General features: G+C 41.2%; 4 protein-coding genes across 4 annotated transcripts; 2 read left to right on the top strand and 2 right to left on the bottom strand.

The window, feature by feature from the left end:
* Positions 1–1851: 1851 nt before the first annotated feature.
* rhoua (ras homolog family member Ua) lies at positions 1852–10741 on the bottom strand. The gene is made up of 4 exons (XM_041033895.1): positions 10125–10741; positions 9535–9593; positions 7806–7994; positions 1852–6867 (listed from the first exon to the last, which is right to left on the bottom strand). The coding sequence occupies exons 1-4, from the start codon at positions 10381–10383 to the stop codon at positions 6583–6585; spliced, it is 792 nt and encodes a 263-aa protein (XP_040889829.1). The 5' UTR covers positions 10384–10741; the 3' UTR covers positions 1852–6582.
* pdcd2 (programmed cell death 2) lies at positions 10351–15885 on the top strand. Its single transcript, XM_041033868.1, has 9 exons — positions 10351–10400; positions 12080–12298; positions 12825–12933; positions 13216–13272; positions 13386–13574; positions 13792–13959; positions 14123–14223; positions 14362–14475; positions 14933–15885. The coding sequence occupies exons 2-9, from the start codon at positions 12101–12103 to the stop codon at positions 15110–15112; spliced, it is 1116 nt and encodes a 371-aa protein (XP_040889802.1). The 5' UTR covers positions 10351–10400; positions 12080–12100; the 3' UTR covers positions 15113–15885.
* Positions 15886–16470: 585 nt separating this feature from the next.
* Positions 16471–22487, bottom strand: LOC121179194 (TATA box binding protein). Its single transcript, XM_041033881.1, has 9 exons — positions 22377–22487; positions 21669–21900; positions 20775–20949; positions 20407–20584; positions 19917–20004; positions 19522–19613; positions 19132–19299; positions 18663–18757; positions 16471–18339 (listed from the first exon to the last, which is right to left on the bottom strand). The coding sequence occupies exons 2-9, from the start codon at positions 21717–21719 to the stop codon at positions 18260–18262; spliced, it is 927 nt and encodes a 308-aa protein (XP_040889815.1). The 5' UTR covers positions 21720–21900; positions 22377–22487; the 3' UTR covers positions 16471–18259.
* A 29-nt stretch (positions 22488–22516) lies between these two features.
* psmc3 (proteasome 26S subunit, ATPase 3) lies at positions 22517–24631 on the top strand. Its single transcript, XM_041033857.1, has 2 exons — positions 22517–23487; positions 24168–24631. Exons 1-2 carry the CDS (start codon positions 22543–22545, stop codon positions 24504–24506), a joined length of 1284 nt encoding a protein of 427 aa, XP_040889791.1. The 5' UTR covers positions 22517–22542; the 3' UTR covers positions 24507–24631.
* Positions 24632–24801: the final 170 nt, after the last annotated feature.

The raw sequence follows: 24801 nt of genomic DNA, 5'->3' as shown, positions 1-24801 counted from the left end.
CATTGGCAAACAAACACGGAAACTTCAACCGCTGGAGGTAGCCGTAGGCCTCTGGATGTAGCCGCCGAGTCCAGCCGATGCTTTAGCAAAGAGCTAACTGCCAGTGCCTGTCTATGGGCTGTCACTCACCATGCCCTAATTTATGTAAGAATTTTAAGCCTAAATAACACTAAAACGGCCACGGTGTTCACGGAGGCGGAAACTATTAAGAGAGACCAAAAACAAAAAATGTACCAGGCTGTAAATACGTTTTTTTAGGCTGTAAATTTGGCTATTTTAACATGGGGGTCAATGGAGAATTGCTCACTTCTGGAGCCAGCCCCCAGCGGCAGCCGAGGAACTGCAGCTTTTTGAACGCGGAAGTGATCCTCACTGCTGAAACCTACAACTTCCCCCTTGTCTTATACTCTGTACTCCTAATTCTGTCACTGTTTGATGTAGATTTTTTTTATGAATGCCTAACAAATCATCTGTTAAACATGAATAAACAAATGGTGGTACAGTGGGTTTTTTAACACATCTGCACTATTTCACCAATAATTTACTAATAAGATTGATCATATTGAAAATTAGTTGATGAATTAATCATGTACAATGTTGACACAGCATTTTTAATAATGCCTAAATCATATATAAATGTTGCACAACTTTAGTTATAAATGGTTTAATAATCATTTACAAATCATGTAAATGTATATTTATTCATGATTAGTTCAATATCTACTAATAGTTTATAAATGTCTTGTAACTTAAGTAATACGTGTTTTAATAATCATTTACAAATGTATGTGTTTTGTTCATGATTAGTTAACTATCTACTAATATCTACTAATTGCTTATAAATGCCTTATAAAGGATCGTTATTCTAAAGTGTTACCCATAATTTGTATCAGTGAATGTCAAGCCCACTCATGGAGGAGAATAATATAATCAAACAGGACCTGGCACTGCATAAGTCACAGAGCAGTCCATCTAATGCCTTTCACATTATGTACTCACTCTGTATTGTCAGGTAGAGCAAAGCAGTTTGTTTGTGAGTTAAAGTTGGGCCATGCCCCCCCCCCCCCCCCCCCAACACACACACACTGCCTCCAAAAACAGAGACATGCCACTAACCAAATGTCACATGACAGCCTTCAAAATAAAGCTCTTGCATAACCATAAGGGCCTGGAAGCAGAGAGCCTGTTTACAATGATCCAGTCTGAAGTTGGATGACTTTCTGTGGGCGCTCTGTGTGTGTGTGTGTGTGTGTGTGTGTGTGTGTGTGTGTGTGTGTGTGTGTGTGTGTGTGTGTGTGTGTGTGTGTGTTTGTGTGTGTTTGTGTGTGTTAGTGTGAGTGTGTCTCCATGCCCCCAAACGTCGCTCACATCTTATCCCTTCTCTCTTGATGTGCATCAGCTGAGCACAGCATGGTTGTTGCACTTGGTTATCACAAAGCGTGCTGTGCAGTTCCAAAACATTACTTCAGCCACAACAACATGAAAAAACAAGTCCAATTCAGAGCCCAGGCAACCAAGAAAACCCATGTGTTGTCCTAAAAAAAACAGTCGAGAGACTGCTCTGTCTGCATCACACTGCAGATGATTATTTAAAGTCTCTTTTGCGGTAAAATTCACAAAATTGTGTTGGTGAACAAACAGAAATATACAAATAAGAGACAGACAAACTCTGTGTGCATGTGAATACTTGAAAACAAAAAAAAAAACATGTTTTCATTTACAGCCTGTGGGTTCTTGTGGCATGGCTGAAGTACAAGGTTACATATGTCCAGGAGTTATATTTAAACACACACATATTCCCAGTCCCACGACTGAGCACCAAGCCTCAAAATCAACAAAACACAGCATGTATTAAACCAAATATTCTTTATTTCTCAGAGTATAAAACTTCTGTACAAACACATCTTCCTTTGACTGGCGTCCTCAGTTCGACAAAGAATTCAGTGTGAGCAGATTGCGGCAGCATATTATGTGTTACCATGTTATTATATGCAGGAAAAATAAAAACAGTGATGTTTCACACAGGCTGAGTGGGTTGGGAAGAAGAGACGTTCTCAGCTGGTGTCCCATGTGAGTGAGCTCAGGTGTGCTTTAGGAGGGTATCAACCTCAATGAGAAAAATTAACTAAATGTCAGGAACGAACCATTTTGTTAGTTTCACCAGGCTGTTTTGTCTTGTTTAAATTCACTGGGTTTCATGGTACATTCGTGTGCAATCAACAGCAATGTGGGTGTTAAGTGAAATAAATGCTGTTTTTAGTTTCAGGCCATTCACATACAGAAAAACTCATATTAATCATTTATGGATATCAGTGAAGCAAATCACACATGAAGAAGAATGTAGATGTGTGAGACTTGGTGGTATTCTCACTGAGACGATTACACTGATACTGTATGAGGCACACAGACATACCTGCACCAACCTGGTTTATAAACATCCAAACCATGAGTCACTTCATCACAATGTAATCAGTGCAGATAATGTTTCTTTAAAAAACAAACAAACAAACAAAAAAAAAGCCAGTTCCAATACGAAATAAATCACACAAACTCAAGCCAGCCATTGTCACTGTCCTCTTATAGACCACCAGTAAAATTTCTTCATGGCAAGCCAAAACATAGACTTTGCACTTGTCCCAAACACGCACCATTGAATTTTCTGTCTCCCCTTCAACAAAACACCAACTTAGCAGCACAATACCCTGTCTACCTAGTGGACAGTCAGCATCACGTCTCTTCATTGCACATGACAGTTTCACTTTCAGAGACCCATCTGTCCTACATTACAAAGCCGTGCATCTGTCCTACAGGACACATACTGCTGAAGGTCAACTGGCTTATTCTGGCTTCTAAACGGCAGTTACAACATCAAAGTTAGACTGTGTAACTTCTGAAAGCAGAAATAACAAGTTTATAAGCAAAAACATGCACCATTGTTCAGTTAAACACACTGAGGGGTTTTGCTGCGACAGCTTTACTTGTCCTGGTATGACCAGTAGCTTCTGGTAGAATATGAGAGCTGATGTTTGTTTATTTCATTTAGAAACATTACTGCCTAGATTCTTTTCTAGTTGTGTTACACTTAAAGTACGTTTCAGTACATTACATTATCCCATAAATGTCAATCGAGGCCAAAGTGGATGCTGTTCAGAAAAAGTTACTTGCTTTAAAGGAACACAGCATGAGCTAATTTATGAGTTTGCTGTTATAGGCTAGATAAAGAGAGGAGAACCAAAACAAACAGATTCATTCTCAAATCCTTGTCAGACATAAGCAAGTTACTGTTGACTAACTGAACGGCAGCATACAAAGATATCTCTCATGCTGTTTTCATGTATTTACATAGGAATAAATCAACAGATTTTTTTCAGTATTAACACAGGACATGCTGCATGCAAACAAAGTCACTGGGATGACAAACTTACTCAGCTCCCTATAAATTGTGAATTTCAACACTGATAAAACCTGACAGAGGAAATGCCAGCTATCATATAAGGGTCTGTGTGACCTTTAGCCCACTTAAATCCACCATCACCCAAGGCTGCAGACAAACAGCAAGACAAGCAACTTATTATGCCTTTTCCGCAGTAAGAAACAATACATTTGCTATCATGAGTAAAACATCGACACAGTGAGCCCATTCAGTCTCAGTTGTAACATCTTCAGCAGAAAACTACCAAACAGTTCCAGTAACGCTCGCTGCTAAAATCAGGAGTCACAGCTTTACATTGAGGCAGAAGCTTAACATGGCCAAACATTTTCATTTCATATGTTTTCTCACATTTGTTTAAGAGAGAAACACTGTTAATTCTGGTATTAGTATACAGATTGTTGCCAGATTATAGCAAAACTTGAGGATCAGTTTGGATAACATAACAACAGTTTTAGAGGATAATCTAGTAGAAACCAGATTTTGGTGCCAACATTAGGCTGTACTTCAGTTTCTTGCGACACTTTGTAGATCATAACAGAAAGGTTTAAGTGATTGGTGGACTAAATGGGTGAAAATGATCCACAGATGTCTGTGTAATTGTTAAAACTAAACAAAACTAAAATGTACATGCTCTAGTAGTGTATTAACCTGACAGAATGCACCTGAAAAACACAAAACTGTTTCTTTAACTTTAATTTCAGTTTGTTAGAATAAACTTAAAATTTACAATTAACTTACTTTGTTACTAGAACACTAACTTCACAGTAGAGTTACATGTAAAAGGAATTATTGTTAACTGAATTTCAAGGCACACCACAGCTCACTCCATTTCACACCAGCAGAGATCTAACTTTGAACCACACGCCAGAAAAGAGATGGCCAGGAAACAGCTTCACTTCTTCACTAACAGGGCTTTCACGCTACAATTGGTCCTGGGATAAGACTCCTGTCAGCTCAGGGTTTACAGCTCCTGCAGCTTTGGGCTAACATTTATTTCACACTGAGAGAATCAGATATCCCTCACCCTTAGCCCAGGATGTACAGAGCAGGGTTATTGCAGACTTTTAAAGAGATAATATGAGAAACATGAGGTTAGGATCACTGGGGTGAATCACTTGGAACAGAATTAACAGAATATTAGTTGTCCAATGAAATGTTGTGAGGTGGGTCCAGTTAAACATTGAACACATTGTGCAGATGTTAACCCTGAACCTTGACATTTTAACATTCTTCTAAACTTTGGGTTGCTTGTCAGACAAAGGTTTAAAGTTTTTTTCTAGAAAGGAGTTTAGGTTTAAATTTAAGAAATGCAAGAGTGAAAATCCTAAACTGCAGATCTACTTCAGTCCATTAGAGACTCCAACCTGGTTGCACTCTTTTCTCTTTCTGCTGCAGGGTCTCTAATACAAAGGGCCATTCAGATGTAGGCACTGTAGAGAAATTGTTTTAAATTAGTGGGTTTTTGTTCTTATTTTAGAAACTACAATGTACAAAGGAAGGTGTGGCAGTTGAGTGTTTGACAGCCACACATTTTGTGTTTCAGTTTGCAGTTTTATTTCTGCTTCCTAACATATAAAACCGAGTCTATTGGTGAGGGAACAGCCTGCAGAGGCAGCTGCAGAACTAACAGAGCATTAAGTAGACATAGGATGGACAATGGATGTCTCTGTAGTAAGAAAGCAGCATGGATTCAGAATGGTAGAATTGGCTCTATGGCTGCTACTGTAATAAAGGAGAAGATCAAATTTAGGGCAAAGGAAGGAAACAAACATGATGAATCAAACTATTGTTCATAACTACTAAGAAAAGATTTCACTGAATACATAAACAACTCGAACTTCACAGTCTTACATACATAATTGCATTGAAAAGCGAAGAAAACCCCCCAACTTCACTTTCAATTTACCTCAATTTCACTTTGTTCAGAATCATCTTCTTGCTACACACCTACACAAACAAATAGCTGAGCCCGTTTTGCCAAATTCAAACACATGCAAAGAGCAATTCATGTAATCCTTAAGTGCTCACACTTCGGGCTGATTTAGTATCTGGAAACAAAAATCAAATATGCACTAAGCAGTACTATTATCTGAAACACATATGTAGTTTTTGCCTGCCTTGCAAACTGTGGCAGCTGATGTAAATTACTGGTTGAAACATAAGGTCAACGTTTCAAATTCATATTTCCATATCCTCAGTTGTAGAATTCCTCCTTTGCATGTGAAAAGGGTGCTCTAAAGAAGTCACCTGGCTACTGTACTGAGCAAAGTTGTGGCTTGTGGAACAACATGATCATTACAAAGAGGAGCCAAACAGTAAAACTGCAAAATGTTCTCCTGTCCCATCACTTTGCAGAGGTAAAGTCAACCTCTGCAGTACAAAGACTGATATTTAACCAAACCACACTGGAACCAGTCCATTTTCACAGACTGCACAGTCCTTCAGTATTAACGCAGGATTGATGAGGATGATAAAATAGCACAGCTACCACTGGAAACCTGAAGTAGGTCACTGACTCCTAGATTCAGTGCTGTGTCTTACTGGGTAAAGATACGACTAGCTCTTACAGAACAATGCTTGTGTTTTCATCACACGGATATTCAGACAGTCTTGACATGTTTCACTGTTCAGTTTCTTGCTAGTATTAAGATATTTTGTAGGATTCGCTGTCCAATTATTTTTGGAAATCTTTCTAGTGTGAAGACATGCAGGTGTTGATTTTTAATCCTCATAGAAAGAAATTGGCATTAGATGATTTCCAAATAAGATATGATATGATATGAGTCTGACCAAACTTTGAGCCTGACTATACTTATTCATTCTAGGACACAGCAGTACTGCTTGGTTTTCGGAGAAGGTTCATCAGGAACCAGACTGGGCTCAGTAGTGAATCTCATCCATGATAAGACTAAAACCCCTTGCCGAACAAAAAACAAAAACATTCTAGATCCATGACAGTCTTACTTTGGTTCTCAGCCACACTCCAATCGAGGTCCTGCTCAGCATCAGGCTTCATTAGAGAGAAACCCAGACTGAAAGCAAGTCCAGGCAGAACCCAAATCCAGCTGAATCCAGACCAGGATACAGTCAATAAAAAATCAGTCTTAGACCCCACTGACGGAAAGACCCAAACCCATCACAGGTCTGCTCTAGGCCACACAGCAGTACCTTTTCCACCATGACTTTGACAGACTCTTCATCTTGTCTGGTGTCTGCCTTTGCTTTTTTCGTAGTTTTTGTTTCCCTCTCTGGTGCTTTTGGGAGCTGTAGTTCTGTAGGCTGGCCAATATGGCTGTGTCAAACACTTCCTTAAGATTTTTTTGGGTCAGAGAGGAGCACTCCAAGTAGGTCACAGCTCCAATCTCCATCGCACAGTCCCGGGCGTCACCTGGGTCCACGGGTCGCTCCCGATACTTAGCCAGGTCAATTAGAACCTAAACAGAGGAGGCAACACTTTATCATAAACTTTTTTTAGATCACACAGCTTCAATGTATAGAAAATGTTGCAAAAGTCAAATGTACGATAAAACATTGTTAAATCATAAAAGGGTCAAAACACTGAACAATCTGCTTTTTTCTTTGCAATTCACGAAAACATTTATTTTTAAGGTTCTGAGTTTTTTATCCAGACACCATGTGATTTACATGTGAGCATTAGCTTTACTAAAGCAACAGCTGCAGACATCCTCTAAGAGCATCACCAGCATTTACTGCATCTTAAAACTTCTCTACATTTTTCCTAAGAGTAGATATGGTAACATCTGAGAGAGCTAACATCTGCGAGAAACACAGATGTTTAATAGCTCTGATATGACCAGTGGTTGCTGAAAGGCTGCTACCTTTGAATGAACTATGTTGTGTTTAAAGTGCTACATATACTGATTTGAAGCAGACAGTTGTAAAAGCACAGGTGCAAAAAGAAGTTTTTTATCAGTTTCTCTTCACTTAATCAAACATAACACTAATCTTAATCTGTGTACCAATTATCCTTTAGCCCCTGGAGTTTAGAACTTAATGAACTCCATGTTGGTCAAACTAGATTCACTGCAACTTTATTTTTCACCAACATCCAAGTAAACTTTTACATGTTTGTGCTGGAAAAGCAACATTTTTCATTCTCTATTTTGCTGTAAAATACATTCAGTGATTTGTGTATATTGTATTTCTTTGTGCCATAAAGCAATCCCTTTGATTTCTTGCAAACAGAATGAGTCTGTTAGTTTGTGGATGTTTTTGGGTTTTGTTTTTTTTTTTTTTTTAACTTTTTTTACATGGTAATAAGGATAACAAAGAATCAGAAACAAACATTAGAATTAGACATAGAGAGATCTATGTCTATGTTAAAATGCTGAACAGTGCAAAATTTCTGCACCTTGACATCTTCTCGGAGGTCACACTGCGTCCCAACGAGGACAAGTGGTGCGAAGGGGGCGTGTTTCCGGATCTCTGGAACCCACTTCTCAGGAACGTTCTGGAAAGAGGCGGGATTGACGACACTGAAGCACAGAAGGAACACATCTGCACTGGTGTAGCACAGGGGACGCAGCTTGTCAAACTCATCCTGGAACGGTTGGGAGACATCAAGTGAGAGCGAGTGTCCGTGAGCATGTAGAGCACAATGAGTTAAACACAATATTTCACCAACCATCAAAACAATGCTTTTAAGGACATTTTGATAAACAGAAGAGCAGCACAATCAGTAATCTACAACATCCTGCCATTCCTGTCCATCCTAGCAAAGTTAGGCAGGGGAGTGGGAGAAAAGAGGAAAAGGTGGAGGAAGAAAAAGGGATGATAAGTTCAAAGAAAAGGAAGCAACACAGCGGTTTCAGATTTAGTCCCAGCAGAGGAGCGGGAAAGCAAACTTTTGAGATCTCTCTTCCTCTTTTGGTGTGTGTATGTGAAAGGAGAGGAAGAGGCGTTGTCTAGTGATACTGAGTGATCTGTTTATTACTGTATGATGAAAAACTATTAAGATTCATCTGTTTCTCCTCTCTCACTTTCTCCCTTGATCTCCAAGTCGTTCCTCTGCCTATGATCCTCCCATTCAAGTTGTCCTCATATCTGAATACACACTGATACAGAGGATAATGATGACTTATTCTTGATTTATGCTTATGACATCTGAACACTTGACATATTGTTGACCAGTTTGCTAAATATGAATTTTAATAGCATTTTACAGCAACAGCTATTGTTTTTTTATTAATATATCCTATTCCCCTTTGTTGCTACAGTCCCTTCACAGAGCCACCCACAGGTGGTGGTGAGGTAGATCTCTTTTAGTAGAAATGAACTACTTATATGTGTTTATATGCTGTGTTGATTTTTGTTATTATTTGTGTGTTTTATTCCCCTGATTTGTTCAGCTCTCTGCCTGACCAGTTGTAGTTTATCCTAACTCGACAGGTCTTAGATTTTTTTTTCTTCAGATAAACAGCTGCTGCTATAGACATAACTGCATCACTTAATGTGTGCCAGAGAATTTTTCTTGGGAAAGACCAACCAGATACCAACAGCTAGTTTCCCAGACAAAGACTGATCCCACTGAGACTTAGACCGACAGTAAATGTAACTGAGATATCCATTATAAAACTGTGTACCAATTATCTTCCAGCCCCTGGAGTTAGAACTTAATGAACTCCATGTTGGTCAAACTAGATTCTTTTCTGTTTTATACAGTAAAAATGTGAAGCAAATTGGTGTGAATAGAACAGCAAAACTCAACTGTATTTATATGAAAACTTTAAATGCATTTGTATCAGCATTTTTGAGTTGTCAGAAAAAAACACTAGAAGTTTGCTCCAGAAGTTTTGAAAAAGACGAATTTTGTATCCATAAAAAAATGTGAGGCATCCCAGTAGCCTTATCAGTTATCAAACAAAGCAAAAATGCCAAAAAAGGCAATTGTGTTTCAGCATTATTCTAGAAAGAAAGAAAGAATCACTTCCCCCCTGTCAGAGGCATTGTTTCCAGCCTAAATAAAACAACAGGAAATGGTGCTGTGTGTGTGTGTGTGTGTGTGTGTGTGTGTGTGTGTGTGTGTGTGTGTGTGTGTGTGTGTGTGTGTGTGTGTGTGTGTGTGTGTAGAGACCACTGACCTGTCCAGCTGTGTCACACAGTTGTAGTTTGACTGGCTGCCCGTCCACTGACACCACCGCTACACACACACACACACACACCATAAGTTTAATAAGAAGTGTGACACATAGTGTAGTTTTCAACTGAAGGAAGTAGTGATAAAAGTCTATATGGTCAGAATTTACTGGCAACAATCACATCACTCTGGTAACCATTTGACTGCTTTAAAGTTAAAATGATTCAATTGAATGACTGGTCCATCAACAGAAATAATCCATTCCAATTTTCAAAGTACTTATTGATGTGATTCCTCAAGTAAATATATTATTGAGTTCAAAGAGAAAAGTTTGTGTTGGTTATGTCAAATATTCCGACTTCAAATTAACTAATTGTTATATAAAATATACATTTTTAGGACTGCAAAAATGACCGATTAATCAAATACTTATTGACAGTTAGTCCTTAATTAAAAGAAATGTCTTTCACAGCTGTATAGTACACTTAAATGCCACATGGCCTCCCACACATTTTATAGAAGAAGAATAGTTTTGATCTATTTCAGTCAAACTTGTTGATAAATAAGGTACAGTGTGTCTCCTCCATCCTTTACCTGAGAAGTTGTCAAACGCGGTCGGGACATACTCCGTGGGATACCCGTTGGTGGTGTAGCTAACCACCAAGCTGGTTTTCCCCACAGCTCCGTCCCCCACCAGCACGCACTTCACCCGCCTCTCCGCTGCCCCTGCCCCTGCCCCGGACCGCCGCGTCCTGCCGGAGCCCCTGTCCCGGCTCCGGACCCTCCTCGGTGGGACAGGAGGAGCAGGGGACACCGGAGCCGGTTTGTAGCTCCCATCGCCCCGCGGAGGCATCTGGCACGGAGAGGAGGGTGAGTTAAAGCAGGAGGAGACCCGGGCAGGAGATTCAGTCCCGGTTTGGTCCAGTTTTCACATCGTCCATTGGTCCGTTATCTGCCGGGGCTTCAGAGCCCTTAGTCAACTGGCTCTGTTGTCGTGTGGTCTGCTGTCCTCTTCCTCTTGGTTTCCATGGTCAAATCGCACAAGTTTGAACTTCTGCGCAGCCCGGACATCCCCAAACTGAGCCTGTGTCCACTGTCAGCTTCATGGTTGATTTAAAATGGATTAAAGTCCAGTTAAAAGAGCAGAGATTCAGTTAACGTTAGTTATCCGTCTGTAGCAGCCTGTGTCTGTCCAGTCATCCGGAGCACAGAGCAGCTGAAATGACATCACTGTGTGTGTGTGTGTGTGTGTGTGTGTGTGTGTGTGTGTGTGGTGTGTGGTGTGTGTGTGCGTGTGTGTCTGTGTGTCTGTGTCTGTGTCTGTGTGTCTGTGTGCATGTCTGCATGTCTTTCTATGGTTGTGTGGACCAATCTTAGTTCGAAACAATCGTTGTGTGGACATTATGGTTGGTCCTCCAACTTTAAAGCGCCGTTTCAGGGTTAAGTCAGTTTTCAGGTCGGGATAAAGTTTAGTTTAGGACCAGTTAATTGGGGACAGCTTGTCCAATGTGGCACACAGCTTTCGTCCCGATTGGGAAAAAGCTGATTTTTGGGTCAAGGGTTTTGGGTTTAGGGTTAGTTAAAGTTTAGGCAAGCAGTGATTATGGTTAGGGTGGATCTTTAGGAAATAAATGCAAGTCAATGTGATGTCCCCAAAAGTGACCTCGATCAGCGTGTGTGCAGTGGCGGTTTTTGGCATGGGCGAACCGGGCAGCCGCCCGGGGCGGCATCACATGGGGGGCGGCACAACCACGTGAAAAAAAAATTATCTGCGCCGTTAAGCGGTTTTCTATTAATATTATTGTGTGGGGAAATTGGCAAATTGGCGCCCCCTGCAGCTGCAGGTGCTCAGAAGCTGTGTGAGGAGGGAAAAGAGGAGGGGGGCGCAGGGGTCAGTTCACCTCTGGGTCTCCAGACAAGCAGTGAAGAACAGATGAGAGGAGGTAAGAAAAAGCAAAAGAGGCTGAAGAAGAACAACTTGGAGGGACGGTCACAAAGAAGAGAAGGGCTCAGGGTTTCAAGGAGTGTCAGAGGAAAGGTTGAATTAATTATTGTATTACTGTTATAAGGCAAGCGCCCTGACCGAAGGCCAGGGTGTGTTATTGTATCACTGTACTTGATTAAATGCACAGAATTACTTTCCACCACAATACCACTAGATTTAACTTGCAAAACTTTTACACAGACTACAGACAGGACGACTGCGCCATCTAGTGAGTGAAAAGGAAAAACGACAGAATATTAGTAAAACCTTATTAAAAAAAAAAAAAAAAAAAAGCTAACGCTGTTTTAAGGGCCTCGGGGTTTCAGGCAAGCTATTGAATGTATTTAATGTTTGATATTGTATGTATCATGCATCATATAAATGTAGATGAGCCCGATTCTACAGTGAGACAGAGCTGCGAGGAAAGCGGAACATAACTCCGGCTCGTCTGTGTTTGTTTCCTCACGGAGTGTTTTTAGAAGTGTACCAGCGTTGCATGTGTTGTGACAGGGCTAAGAGACTTTATACTTGATTAATGTATTAATATAGCCTGTTCACTGAACAGACAGATCACTTGCGTTATAATATGTCCAGCGATACAAACGTGTCCCCGGCGGAGGTAGTTCTGGGTTTCCTGGAGGAGGCAGAGCCGTGGCGGCTCCGGTCCCCGCAGTTCCCCAGTAAAGTCGGTGGGAAGCCGGCGTGGCTCAGCCAGAGAAGCCTACCCCCACTGACCAGCCTGGAGTGTGAGACGTGCCGCTTGCCCATGGCCTTTCTGCTGCAGGTTAGTGAACAGCTGGTCCTCTGGACGCACGTAAAGGTGTAATCCACAATAAATAATGCTTAGCTGTGGGTTAGTGTGGAGCACAGACTTAACACGAGGATATCATCAGATTCAGAGCTAAAACACCCTCATTCATGTAAATGATCACAACCACGTTGGTGTTGATGGTTCAGTGACAGTGCACCGCCTCCCAACAAAGTGTCAGCTGATTGACATCCACTCAAGTCACGATAGAAGTCAAATAAAGACAGAGAACAACATAATAAAATACTTTTTAGATATCTAGATGACTTGTGGAATTTTCCCATGAAATGGTTAAACCTAATAATGACAGTTGTACTCACTTATACCTGTCACCCATCTCCAGCCTTACTTGTTTTATAACTGGATAAAGAGCAGGGGTGAGATGTTTCTGTGATGTTGTGATGGCACTTCTTCATCCAAACAGACTCAGACTCATCTAAACTGCCCCTGATTATGACCCTCAACTGTTCTGTGCAGTCAGCCCTCTCCATCTCTGCTGCAGGTGTACGCACCAATATCAGGTCAGGACAGGAGTTTCCACAGAACGCTCTTTCTGTTCTGCTGCAGAACCCCAGAGTGCTACACACACAACGACAGCCGCTGTATGAAAGGTACCTGTACCATTTGCCATCTTTGTTGTTACACGGTAGTAGAAGTGATGGCTTACCTAAGTAAAGAGCTGCATTAATTAACCAATAATCAATTAAGCTATTGGTAAACATTCATTCCTAGGGCCTCAAGTGTGAATATGTTCTACTTTTTTGGTATTTTTCTGTATTTTTTGACATTTTATAAGCCACACTTTAATCGATTAATCGAGAAAATACACTATAAACACTAGCACCTTCATCAAGTTTTCTGACAGATTCTGCTTTTTCTTCCTTTCCATTCAGTTTTCAGAAATCAGCTTCCTAGGAGGAATGAGTTCTACCCTTACGACCCTCCACCAGGTTTGTGCATTGGCCAGAATGTCAGTAAAAAGCGTAATCCAGCAAAAACTTGTGTTGACATGTTATTGATCTATTGATCATTTTTCTCTTCCTTTCTCTTCATTTTCCTTCAGAGGATGAACCCCTCAGCGATCCTGAATATGACCACAGTGTGTTGCCAGTCTCTGGAGTTAAACTGTGTTGGGTGTGCGGTTGCCCCGGCAATAAAGCCTGCTCCCGTTGTCACACCGTGACCTACTGTGGAAAACACCACCAGACCCTCCACTGGAAACACACACACAAGAAAGAGTGTTGCAACCAAGGTGTGTTTGCTTGTGTTTATCTGCATTCCATCCACTGAGCAGTCACATGTCCTCACGTTAGGGAAATACAACATCTGAACAGCATTTTGCCCCAAAGAGCCATTCCTTTACAGTATTTCAGCTTGAGTTTAGAGTCACAGAGTTTGTAATTTCCTGACTTAAGGGAGACTCAGCATCTCTGCTTGTGCCTTTGGTCTGTCTCTCTCTGTCTGTGTAGAAGCATCCATTGTCACAACCTCTCCCTTCCTCTTCCCTGAGTCTGAGCTGGTCACTGAGCCCGAGGAGGAAGAGGACGAGGGAAAAGAGGAAGACACAAAGGAGGCTGAAGGAGAAGAGGAGGGGCTCGGGGCTCAGAGGGGTGTAGACTGTCCGTCTTTAGCAGACAGTAAGTTATTTATGGTATCAAACAGAAACATGACAAAAAATGCCAAGTTTTAGCACTAACTCTTCTATTCAGTTGTTCATCAGTATGAAAAATTATGTTTTATTATTCTTAAGTTAACGTGACTTTCAAATTGATTCATCCTGATTTTCTATTTTCTCTTCAGCGCTGACAGAGACAGACCTGGAGGAGATGGCTATGAGTGAGACTGAAGACACCAAGGTGTTCCAGAGGTTTAAAAAGAAGATCGCACCAGAACCGCATCAGGTAAAAAAAAAAAAAAAAAAAGTTTAAAGTTGGTCTGTGGAACAAGCAGAGACACTGCTGACACTGATGTTGTGGAGTTAGAGAGATGGTTTCCTCTGGGTCCGTCTCACAGTGTTTTGTCTGTTGTGTTATGTTTAGGTAGTGCGTTACAGCCGAGGCGGCTCTCCCTTGTGGGTCTCCTCTCAGCACATCCCTTCAGATCAGGACATCCCACCATGCATCTGTGGTGCCAGAAGGACTTTTGAGTTTCAGGTAGCCACTGCTTGTCAAATGCTCAGTAATCTCACATATTAAAGAAAGAAAGTGTTTTATTCTTTCATCTCAGTGCTGTTGTTTCCTTTCTTCTCCACCCTTCATTTTCTCACTCACCACAGTCTTGAATGTCAGTGTGCTATTGTGTGGCTAAAGTTTGAAGAAATTGTTTACATGGTTATGATAATTTTCCAATATCAATACATGCAATCTCTGTTACTGTGGGATTCAGTAAAAATGGACAGAAGGATATTAAAAAACTAAAACCCACTACAACCATGAAAAACATGCAAAAAGTTGGAAAAGTTCCTTATTCTTGTTCGAACAAGCAGAGTACTGAATTACATGTGACTTTGTCTCCGTGTCTGTCAACACAGGTAACAGTCCAGCTGCTGAACAGAGCTTACATCTGCTGTAGCCTGATACATGTCATAATTGTGTGTATGTGTGTCTTCAGGTGATGCCCCAGCTGTTAAACAGTCTCCGTGTGGACTCGACAGGAGCCAGTATTGACTGGGGGATACTGGCCGTCTACACCTGCTCTGCCAGCTGTGACCATGACGACCAGTACTGCCCCGAGTTCATCTGGAAACAGGACTTCACCTTGGATCAGCATACACAGATTAAACACTCATAATGTCTGACACCTACAGCTGGACAGAGTTTAGGACACACTCATTGCACAGAGCAGTGAGGAAACTGGTTCAGTTACACTTCAGCAGACTGGACATGTGCTGCTGTTTGTTACCTTGCTGATTATACACAGATCAGATGTGAAAATCTGTGCAATTCAACCAACTGGAGAATCAAACTCCTCTGTCTGAGACTGTATCAAGGAGAATGAAGATGGTGTTGGGAAGCAGATATACACTGTCTGGATTTGAACCAGATTTATGAGGAAAGAGAGCTGAACAGCTCATATCCTTCTACCTTAGGCCACCAACCTATCAACGTATCACCCCTTGTATTTCTGACCTAGGAGGTTAGTGGATTAAATGTTCATTTTCAGTGCCACATACTGTTTATACAGGTGGGTCTACTAGAGCTGATAATGAGCAAAACAAAACATGTGCTTGTGCCTTATCACCACATAATAAAGATTTTAACAAAGTTATGTAAAACGTGCATTCATCATATTTTCTGCATTTTTCAGTTTAAAATATAAACCATAGTTAAAGTGATCAACTTTTTTTTTTAAAACTCACTGAGACAATTTCAGTGTCAACTAACAGATTAAATTCAGTGTTACTTAAATCAGAGAGCCCAGATGTGAGAAGCATCTGATGGCCTACTGGTTTAGGTACATACAGTGGGTACATTGCTCATTTGCTCTGACATGCACTGTGAGCTGTAAGGTCTTATATAGACAGGTGTGTGGCCTCCCTAATCAAGTCCAATCAGTATAATCAAACACAGCTGGACTCCAATGAAGGTGAAGAACCATCTCAAGGATGATCAGAAGAAATGGACAGCACCTGAATTAAATATATGAGGGTCACAGCAAAGGATCTGAATACCTATGGCTGTGTGATATTTCAGTTTTTCTTTTTTAATAAATCTGCAAAAATGTCAACAATTTCGTGTTTCTCTGTCAATATGGGGTGCTGTGTTTACATTAATGAGGAAAAAAATGAACTTCAATGATTTTAGCAAATGGCTGCAATGTAACAAAGAGTGAAAAATTTAAGGGGGTCTGAATACTTTCTGTACCCACTGTACATGAGTTAGGACAGCAGATTTCAGACAGTGTGTTCACTAGGAAGATGCTGTTTTCAGTTAAACAGCACTAAAGTACATGGGTGGATTCTGATGCAAAGGGTCCCTGGACATATAAAAGCCCCCCATTCGTCCTGCATTGGAGCAAGACACCCGGACTAACGTAAACACAAAATGACTACAAACCAGAACCCCCCTGTGCCCAGTAGGTCCGTTGATCCAATAATCCATCCATGTCAAAATGTTACTGTAGTGAAAGAAGCAGTTTTAACAAGAGAGTCAGTATGTACATGTTTATTAATGCACAGTGCAGCACATTAACAATTTTAGAAGAAGCAGAGTTGGCTGCTGCTCAGAATCACAGAGGAGAAATAAGTGAATAAACACTAAAAGTAGAGTATTAACCTCATCTCTTCTATAACCATACAGACGTCAGGTGGCAGACACACAGATGGAGAAACCAAATGCATTGCGAATCCACAGTTTTTAATTTGTTAACTGCTAAACTTTTACATTGTTATCAAGGGTGTATCCAGCTGAAACTGCCTGTGTGACAAACAAGTGCCCAAAATTTTAACTCATTTCAAATGTAGATTTTTGGCCAAAGTGTGCGTTTGCTCAGCCACACACCTTTTGGCCAAAGTGTGTGGCTGAGCAAACAAACAAGACACCAAAGACAAAGACAGACTCCTTTTTGCCTATTACCCTATGCTCAAAAATAATGCCTCGAAAGATAACTTTTCAATGTGGTTTTCAATGGCCAAAAAATACACAGAAAAACTTTAAAACAATACGATAACGTGACAACATGATACATAGTTTATCTGCCACCACAGTCTTTTAGTGCTAATGGTTTTAAGATGCAGAATGTGAATTAAAAATAAAGTAGTCAGCCTCTTCTTCCACCTAAGACTGAGTCTTTTCTTCCCATCTTAGTTAGTCCTTTGTCTAAATGTCCTATCCTGATGGCTCTTACAGAAGAGCCATCCCGTTAGCTCAAAAAAGTTGCCAAACATTGTTCACTTTAAATTTGGACTCATGCCATTACAGTTCAAAATAAAAGCATATTTATATATATGTAAATTTAACCATTGAAAGACTTCTCTCAGATATTACAAAATGTAAATTATTTCTATAGAAAAATTCTTTTTAGACTGACTCCATCCCTGCAGGAGATTTAAGTACAAATGTATCAGAAACCAAAACCACATGACACAAACCTTGCAGAACCAACCAACCAACAACTTCATTGCAACTTCAGCAGCATGACTTTGATCAGTTCTGTTTAACTTCTGCCAATTCAAAACTTAAGAGCATCCAACTTTTGACTGCATACTGCTTAACAGACTGGACTATGCTATGTCTCACATTTCAATTTTTAAATTTAAAGACAAATCTACTTCCAGAGTTTATGAAATTAGATTTACGCTGAAAGCAGATCCAATTGATTTAAATGTACACAGAGTAATGATAAAAGGATCTCAAAGAAGTAAGGATCTCGAAAAGCAGACTCATTCTGTTTGAGATAAACAAATCTTAGTAAATACTAAAACAGGAATGTGGGGCTAGCAGGCCTTAACCGATCTTTATATAACTGGGAGATTGAGCACGCAATTACTAAAAATGCAATGTACAAAACTATTTAAAACTGCGTAAAATAAAAACAGCAACAGTCCCAGTCCTCTCTTCCAGTCGGCAATTTTTTACATTTTCTTACAGTCTTATTTACAATCAAGGACGTGATTGGGACAAAAAAAAAACAAATCTGAAAAACTGGGCATAAACTGAAAACAACTGGGAATAAATGGAAAGAATTGAGTTTTAAATAAACATGTGATCAGAACACTGAAAAAAAAACACCTTTAAAAAGCTTGTTTTTCAAAAAAAAAAACTGAAACATTGCAGGGACAAAAAGTAAAAATGGACTAAATCACATCCCTGTACGACAGCCCTTACAGCAGTCCATTTGTAGAACATACAGATGTCGCTTCCATGGGAATTTTTTTTTAAAAATCACAAGTAAAAAGTGACGGGGTTGGGGAGATGGTAAAAGAAGAAGCTACAGGTCCTACGTTGTTTTGCGGAAGCCTTTCAGGATGGGGTAGATGTTTTCAAAAGCTTCGTAGATCTCTGCTCTGACCTTGGCACCTTAACAACAAACAACACAGATATTGTTAACTCTGTGAGTTTCTATATTCAGTAAGGACGTGTTCTGGATTCTATTTTCCATTTCTATTTTAAGTTGTATTTTATACATGCATGAGCAACAATTTTGGTATGGTCTTTGTTGGTTTGTTAATTACCTCAGGCCTAGTTTGGCATTTTTGTACTTCAGTTTCTTGTTACTTATTAGCTGACATATGCAATGATACCAATACATCTACTATTACCAATACATCTGCAGTAGGCTAATATCACTAGCTCTAATTCTGAAATATAACTAACAACGAGCAAAGCGGAGCAGGTCTTACCTGTGAGTACAACTTTCCCAGAAACAAAGATGAGCAGGACGATTCTGGGTTTGATCATTCTGTAAATCAGTCCTGGAAACAGCTCAGGCTCATAACTGCAACAGACAAGTCACTTTAATTTAGTCACTGCAAGAACAATCTTATCCGTTAAGAAATCATTTCAAGTCAGGAAAAACCCTGCATGCCAGCCTCATGGGTATCTGCATATTGATGGTAGACTTTATGCTAAAGGTCATTTTAATTTCAACCACTCCCAAGTCCAGGATTTTCAGAGGGTGTAAAGTCTTCACAAACTTCGGTCAAACACAGGTAGAATTAAAGACAGCTATCCTTTCCTTCGGTGGCACATCCCTTGGCCACATATATGAAATTCTCACGACACAGCCATATGCTGGTAGTTTGAAAAAAGCTGAAATGAGTGACCGTGGCTTTTAGCCACACAGGACATAAAACAAACAACAGAAATTACCTGCTGAACTGTTGATGTGTGAGGACTAATCCTTCCAGTCGGATGGGGAACTTCACGTCGCAGCTGCCCACCATGTTCTGAATCTTGAAGTCCAGGAACTTGGCGGGAAAACCGAGCTTCTGCACCACACGGGCGTACTTTCTGGCTGCTAACCTGGACTGCTCCTCACTGGAGAGAAGCAGAGTCAAGAGAGGAAGAATATATGGCAAGATGAAGAAGAAAAATGGATGAGTATTAAGGTGAGGAAAAGGCGAGGCTAGTGTGTCTTGTATCTCATACCAATAACAAAAAGATTTATTGTCCCTACTAAAGATAACACAGCTGTGAGAATCTGGTTTTTCATCATAAACTTTAGCATAAGACATGTCAACAAACAAGCTATATTCTGACCTCTTGGCTCCAGTGCAGACCATCTTCCCAGAGCTGAAGATGAGGGCCGTGGTCCTGGGTTCTCGTATTCTCATGATGACGGCAGCAAAACGCTGAAAGAAAGAAAGAGAATGGGGATTTCCATTATTACAACAGTACTTCCCTATAACTGTATTTATTACTGTAATTTAGCACAAAAATATCCTGTATATTTTACGGGAGAAATGTTGACTGAGTTTTCTTATTTCAATGTATAAGAGGAAATTTTGACGACATGACACTGATCAGGGAATCATCAAAATTATTCCATGTAGCTTTAGGCCCCAAAGATGGCAGTGAAAAAAAAAAAAGTAGTCACATGTCACATTGTTGATCTGTTAAACATAGCACATCACATTAATATCTGCCAACCTCACCTTTGGGTTGTACTCTGCATTCCTGGCTCTCAGGGCGATGGTCTTCAAGTCCAGTTTACAGCCCAGATTTACCGTAGACACAATGTTTCTGATAGTAGGAAGAGTAAGACAAGCACAGAGAACTGAGTAAAAGACATAAAGGAAAACTGTTCAATCAGTAGCTCAGAAACGTGTTCAACCGCGTGGAAATAACAGCAATGCAGTTCATTTTGGGGATTAAAATAACATGAATATCTAAGAAATGGCACAAGGACACAAGTAGTCTCTGAAATGACAGCTACATTTATATTTGGAGTCGAAATAAATTTGAGCATAATTCTGATCATTGCACGTGTTTCCCTATTGGAATATGTAGAAGTAAGCTAAACTGAAACGACTATCACTGACTGAGGTGACCTGTGTGTCTCAAGTAGACAATTTTCAGAAGTGCTGAACGCAACTGGTACAAAAAGATGCTCTAACAATTCTTTCCATTGCATATGAAACATACTGTAGTTGTGGCACTATTCCAGAGCTCTCTGAGGCTGGTGTGGCTGGTGTGATAGGGGTCATGGGGGTCAGAGGGGTGTTGTAAAGCGGTGTATTCCCTGGTAGCGCTGTGGTAGTCGTGCCTGTTACTGTCTGGGAATGGAACAGCTGAGGGGTCTGTCCCGACGTACCAGGAAGGCCTGAAGATGAAAGAAGGTTTCTGTAATATGAACTGATGATAAAGTTCCACTATTTTTAAGACTGAGGTGAAAAAATAAATTCTACCTGAATAAACTGCAAAGAAATTAGTTTCAGGAAAATTAGATTATGATCTAAAGTCATAAGGCCGGAGAAGACAGACAGGAATATTATAGTAGTGTGTGTTTGTACCTGTGTTAGCCTGCTGTGCCTGTTGTTGTTGTTGTTGTTGCTGCTGCTGCTGTTGTTGCCTCTGCTGTTCCTCCAGTATAGACAGACTGTTAGTGTTCTGGACTGGCTGGGGTGTCAGGCCTGAGCCATATGGCATCATGGGACTGAAGATCGGCATGCCCGGGGTCATGGCACCCTGCACAATAAGACACCACCAAAACAACATAAAGCAGGGATCTGGCAGAACGGACAAAACTGCTACAAAAGGTAATGCAAAAAAACAAAAAAAAAAAACATTGTCAGTGTTTTTCAGTTTGCTCTCTCCTTTACGTAAATAAAATTAATTAATTGTATTAATTAATATATCAGTTAATTTTACAGCCCATTAATAATTTGCAGGTTCAAAATGTTGGCTGGGTGGCCAGTGAAAGTAAGTAATGGTAGCACTATATTTAGGGCCTGAATCAAGAGGATACTTCAAAACTTTCAATCATGTAATGCAATGAAAGGGCAACAGTTTCAGTCAGGGTGCAATCATCTGCAAACTGTGAGCTCATAGCAACATCACAGCAGCTAGCTGCCACTGTGTGGAGCTATGCCTTGGTAACATTTGCAGCCCCAGACTGTGCTACGGCATTAGTAGTAAATTTTGTCACTACTGCAAGTGGTTGCATGTTAACATAATTTGCAGGAGACATGGTTGCACAAATAAGCCACAATACTGAAGCTGCAGGATGGAAGCTCATGTGAAGCAGTACAAAACTGGTATCTTGAATCCTTAGAGAGATGTGGGTGTGCTGGTAAGTGACAACCAGCCAAGGTGGAAAATCTGACCCCATGTTGAGGGCGAGGTGGGAGCTAGTGCTAGTGAAAGGATGAATTTCTTCTTGAACGTCTTAACCAAAGTGGTGTTACCTGAGGGGAGGCCAGCCCCTGGAAGGCTGGTATACTGTTGTTCTGGTCCATCCTTTCAGCTCCTCACGTTAGCTCACTGCCAACCAAGAGCAGGCAGTAACACAGGCTGGGATAACTTCTCACAGCAGGTGCCGCAAAGCTGCGCTATAGAAAAACAGAAACAACCAGAGTGGACTGGACTCTGCAGGAACACCCTCTAATTGTTTCTTCTTCTCTGACAGCTTTGTCGTCCCTGAAAAGAAGGACAAAACGAAGATTTACTCAGGCAAACGCTATATTAATTATGCATCATCAAAGCTAAGTGAAACACTTTGCAAGTGACACGAAGCCACAGCTGTGGCGCCAACACATTGACGACTTGCTAACAAAGTTCCCACATTTAGCTTTAATGTTTGTACACGTTACTTCAGCCCGTTCGTTCATTTTGACCCCCTGTCCGTGGTGTGCCCTGTAAATGGTTTAGTGAGCAAAACAAGGGTGACAAATGTATCTATACTTAAACAGTCTCATGAGACTCCAAAATGAGACTCATCAACACATTGGCTAGCTGAAATTAGCCGCACGGCTAATGTTAGCTACCCCAGCTAACGTGAAGTCGTAAGTCAAACGTGCTGTAGATGGTGAAAGCAGCGACTGTATGCGCTACAAACAGTTAGAAGTAATTCTGCCATTTGCCTGTGCACCACAGCACGTTGCACGTCAACTTACAGTCGACCTCTCGTAGTTGAAACCAGCACAGAAACAGATTTAATTCAGACTCGGGTTCGTAACATCCTCGGACCTCTTCTTCGGCGCTCATGAGAGTCTCCGGCTGCTTCCGGAAGCGGAACCTTTATTTTCCGCTGTGTCACAGTTCAGAGCAGACAGAGTGAAGATGGCGTCGCTGAGTGACAAATCAGTTTGGGACGAGGTGGAGGATGGCATCGGCGAAGAAGTGTTAAAGATGTCCACAGAGGAGATAGTTCAGCGAACTCGGCTCCTGGACAGCGAGATAAAGATCATGAAGAGCGAGGTGCTGAGGGTGACCCACGAGCTGCAGGCCATGAAAGATAAAATCAAGGAAAACACGGAGAAGATAAAGGTGAACAAAACCCTGCCGTACCTAGTGTCTAATGTGATCGAGCTGCTAGATGTGGACCCCAACGACCAAGAGGAGGACGGGGCTAATGTGGATCTGGATTCACAGAGAAAGGGAAAATGCGCAGTCATTAAGACCTCCACTCGACAGACCTACTTCCTGCCGGTGATCGGGCTGGTGGACGCCGAGAAGTTGAAGCCCGGGGACCTGGTAGGTGTCAACAAAGACTCCTACCTGATCCTGGAGACCTTACCCACCGAGTACGACTCCAGGGTCAAGGCCATGGAGGTGGACGAGCGTCCCACAGAGCAGTACAGCGACATAGGAGGGCTGGACAAGCAGATCCAGGAGCTGGTGGAGGCTATAGTCCTGCCCATGAACCACAAAGAGAAGTTTGAAAACCTGGGCATCCAGCCACCCAAAGGGGTACTGATGTATGGACCACCTGGCACAGGGAAGACCCTCCTGGCCAGGGCCTGCGCTGCTCAGACCAAGGCTACCTTCTTGAAGCTGGCTGGTCCACAGCTGGTCCAGATGTTTATTGGAGATGGAGCCAAGCTGGTGAGAGACGCCTTCGCCTTGGCCAAAGAGAAAGCCCCATCCATCATCTTCATCGATGAGCTGGACGCCATCGGGACCAAGAGGTTTGACAGTGAGAAGGCGGGAGACAGAGAGGTGCAGAGGACCATGCTGGAGCTGCTCAACCAGCTGGATGGATTTCAGCCCAACATGCAGGTCAAGGTAAAGATGCTGCCACAAAAAAAATGTGCACAACACCTAAAATATTGATACGCAGTCCATATACTATGCTGCCTGGTTGATGTTCATCACATTAGCAGGGAAAAGTCAAACTACAACTACACTGTGTATATTGTCTTTTTGTTTATAGAATTTAATTTCTATGGTAAATCTTGAGTCTTTATATTTTTGATTTTTTGTGTATTCTGTATATGTCAAGAAAGTAAGATTATATACAGATGAGAACTGCATCACATTACTGTAATGCTGTATTTAAAACTAGCTAATCTCACATTACAAACATATGGCTTTAATATTAATATAGCTTTCTCTTATATGATAAACATTAAACAATCTTCTCTCACTTTAACATCACAATAACATCAGACAAAGCAGAAAAACAATTAAAACCCTTAATAAACAAAGTGTTGCACTGTTTGCACTGGTGACTCGAAATCCAGTCTATACTCAGTGTTCATGCACTTTTGGAAACTGCCAGACAAAGAGGGCATGTGCCATTCAAAATTACCCCAAAGTTTTCTAAAGTTTATAATAATTAAAAGAAAAATAAGAGTAAAGCACTGACTTCTCACTCTACTTTACTGCCTTTCCTGCCATCTAACTTTAGATCTACAGTGTGATTACCATGGTAATACTACATTATTATTGTGCATGTTTTTTAGGTGATTGCTGCCACCAACAGAGTGGACATCTTGGACCCTGCTCTGCTCCGTTCAGGTCGTCTGGACAGGAAGATTGAGTTCCCCATGCCAAATGAAGAGGCCAGAGCTCGCATCATGCAGATTCACTCCCGTAAGATGAACGTCAGTCCTGACGTCAACTATGAGGAGTTGGCCCGCTGCACAGACGACTTCAACGGAGCCCAGTGCAAAGCCGTGTGTGTGGAGGCCGGTATGATCGCGCTGCGTCGTGGAGCCACAGAGCTGAACCATGAGGATTACATGGAGGGAATCCTGGAGGTTCAGGCCAAGAAGAAGGCGAACCTTCAGTACTACGCCTGAGGACACTCCCTGTGTCTGTGTTTGTGTGTGAGAGAGAGTCTTTTGATTAATAAAACAGTTGTTGGGTAAACACTTGTTACAATTGATGATTAACCTGAGTTAATAAAAAATGAAATAAAATGCCATAACTTAGTCTTGTTGTGTTTCTTCCAGTTAAACAAGGAGGGTGGAGTCTGTGTGAAAATATTTTGCTGGTTTCAGGTGGTGCAGAGTAATCACACAGTTGCCTTTATGTACTTTTAAAGAGTTATTGATCATTATCATCATTTCCTTTCCCCATTCTGGTCCTGAAAAG

The sequence above is a fragment of the Toxotes jaculatrix genome, chromosome 1 (genome assembly GCF_017976425.1).
Source record: "Toxotes jaculatrix isolate fToxJac2 chromosome 1, fToxJac2.pri, whole genome shotgun sequence".
NCBI lineage: Eukaryota > Metazoa > Chordata > Actinopteri > Toxotidae > Toxotes > Toxotes jaculatrix.
The sequence above is the reverse complement of the archived record's forward strand: the minus strand, read 5'-3'. Positions and strand labels throughout refer to the sequence as shown.

What these genes read in the sequence shown, in the direction of transcription:
- rhoua (XM_041033895.1), bottom strand. Translation starts at nt 10,383, where the DNA reads ATGCCTCCGCGGGGCGATGGGAGCTACAAACCGGCTCCGGTGTCCCCT. An exon ending in TGTGTGACACAGCTGGACAG is followed by an intron (nt 7,995 to 9,534) that starts GTCAGTGGTCTC and finishes CAACCGTTCCAG; the next exon opens with GATGAGTTTGACAAGCTGCG. An exon ending in ACCTCCGAGAAGATGTCAAG is followed by an intron (nt 6,868 to 7,805) that starts GTGCAGAAATTT and finishes TCCTCTGTTTAG; the next exon opens with GTTCTAATTGACCTGGCTAA.
- pdcd2 (XM_041033868.1), top strand. Translation starts at nt 12,101, where the DNA reads ATGTCCAGCGATACAAACGTGTCCCCGGCGGAGGTAGTTCTGGGTTTC. An exon ending in CCATGGCCTTTCTGCTGCAG is followed by an intron (nt 12,299 to 12,824) that starts GTTAGTGAACAG and finishes TCTCTGCTGCAG; the next exon opens with GTGTACGCACCAATATCAGG. An exon ending in CGACAGCCGCTGTATGAAAG is followed by an intron (nt 12,934 to 13,215) that starts GTACCTGTACCA and finishes CTTTCCATTCAG; the next exon opens with TTTTCAGAAATCAGCTTCCT.
- LOC121179194 (XM_041033881.1), bottom strand. Translation starts at nt 21,719, where the DNA reads ATGGACCAGAACAACAGTATACCAGCCTTCCAGGGGCTGGCCTCCCCT. An exon ending in GTCTGCACTGGAGCCAAGAG is followed by an intron (nt 19,300 to 19,521) that starts GTCAGAATATAG and finishes GCTTCTCTCCAG; the next exon opens with TGAGGAGCAGTCCAGGTTAG. An exon ending in TGGGAAAGTTGTACTCACAG is followed by an intron (nt 18,340 to 18,662) that starts GTAAGACCTGCT and finishes TTTGTTGTTAAG; the next exon opens with GTGCCAAGGTCAGAGCAGAG.
- psmc3 (XM_041033857.1), top strand. Translation starts at nt 22,543, where the DNA reads ATGGCGTCGCTGAGTGACAAATCAGTTTGGGACGAGGTGGAGGATGGC. An exon ending in AGCCCAACATGCAGGTCAAG is followed by an intron (nt 23,488 to 24,167) that starts GTAAAGATGCTG and finishes CATGTTTTTTAG; the next exon opens with GTGATTGCTGCCACCAACAG.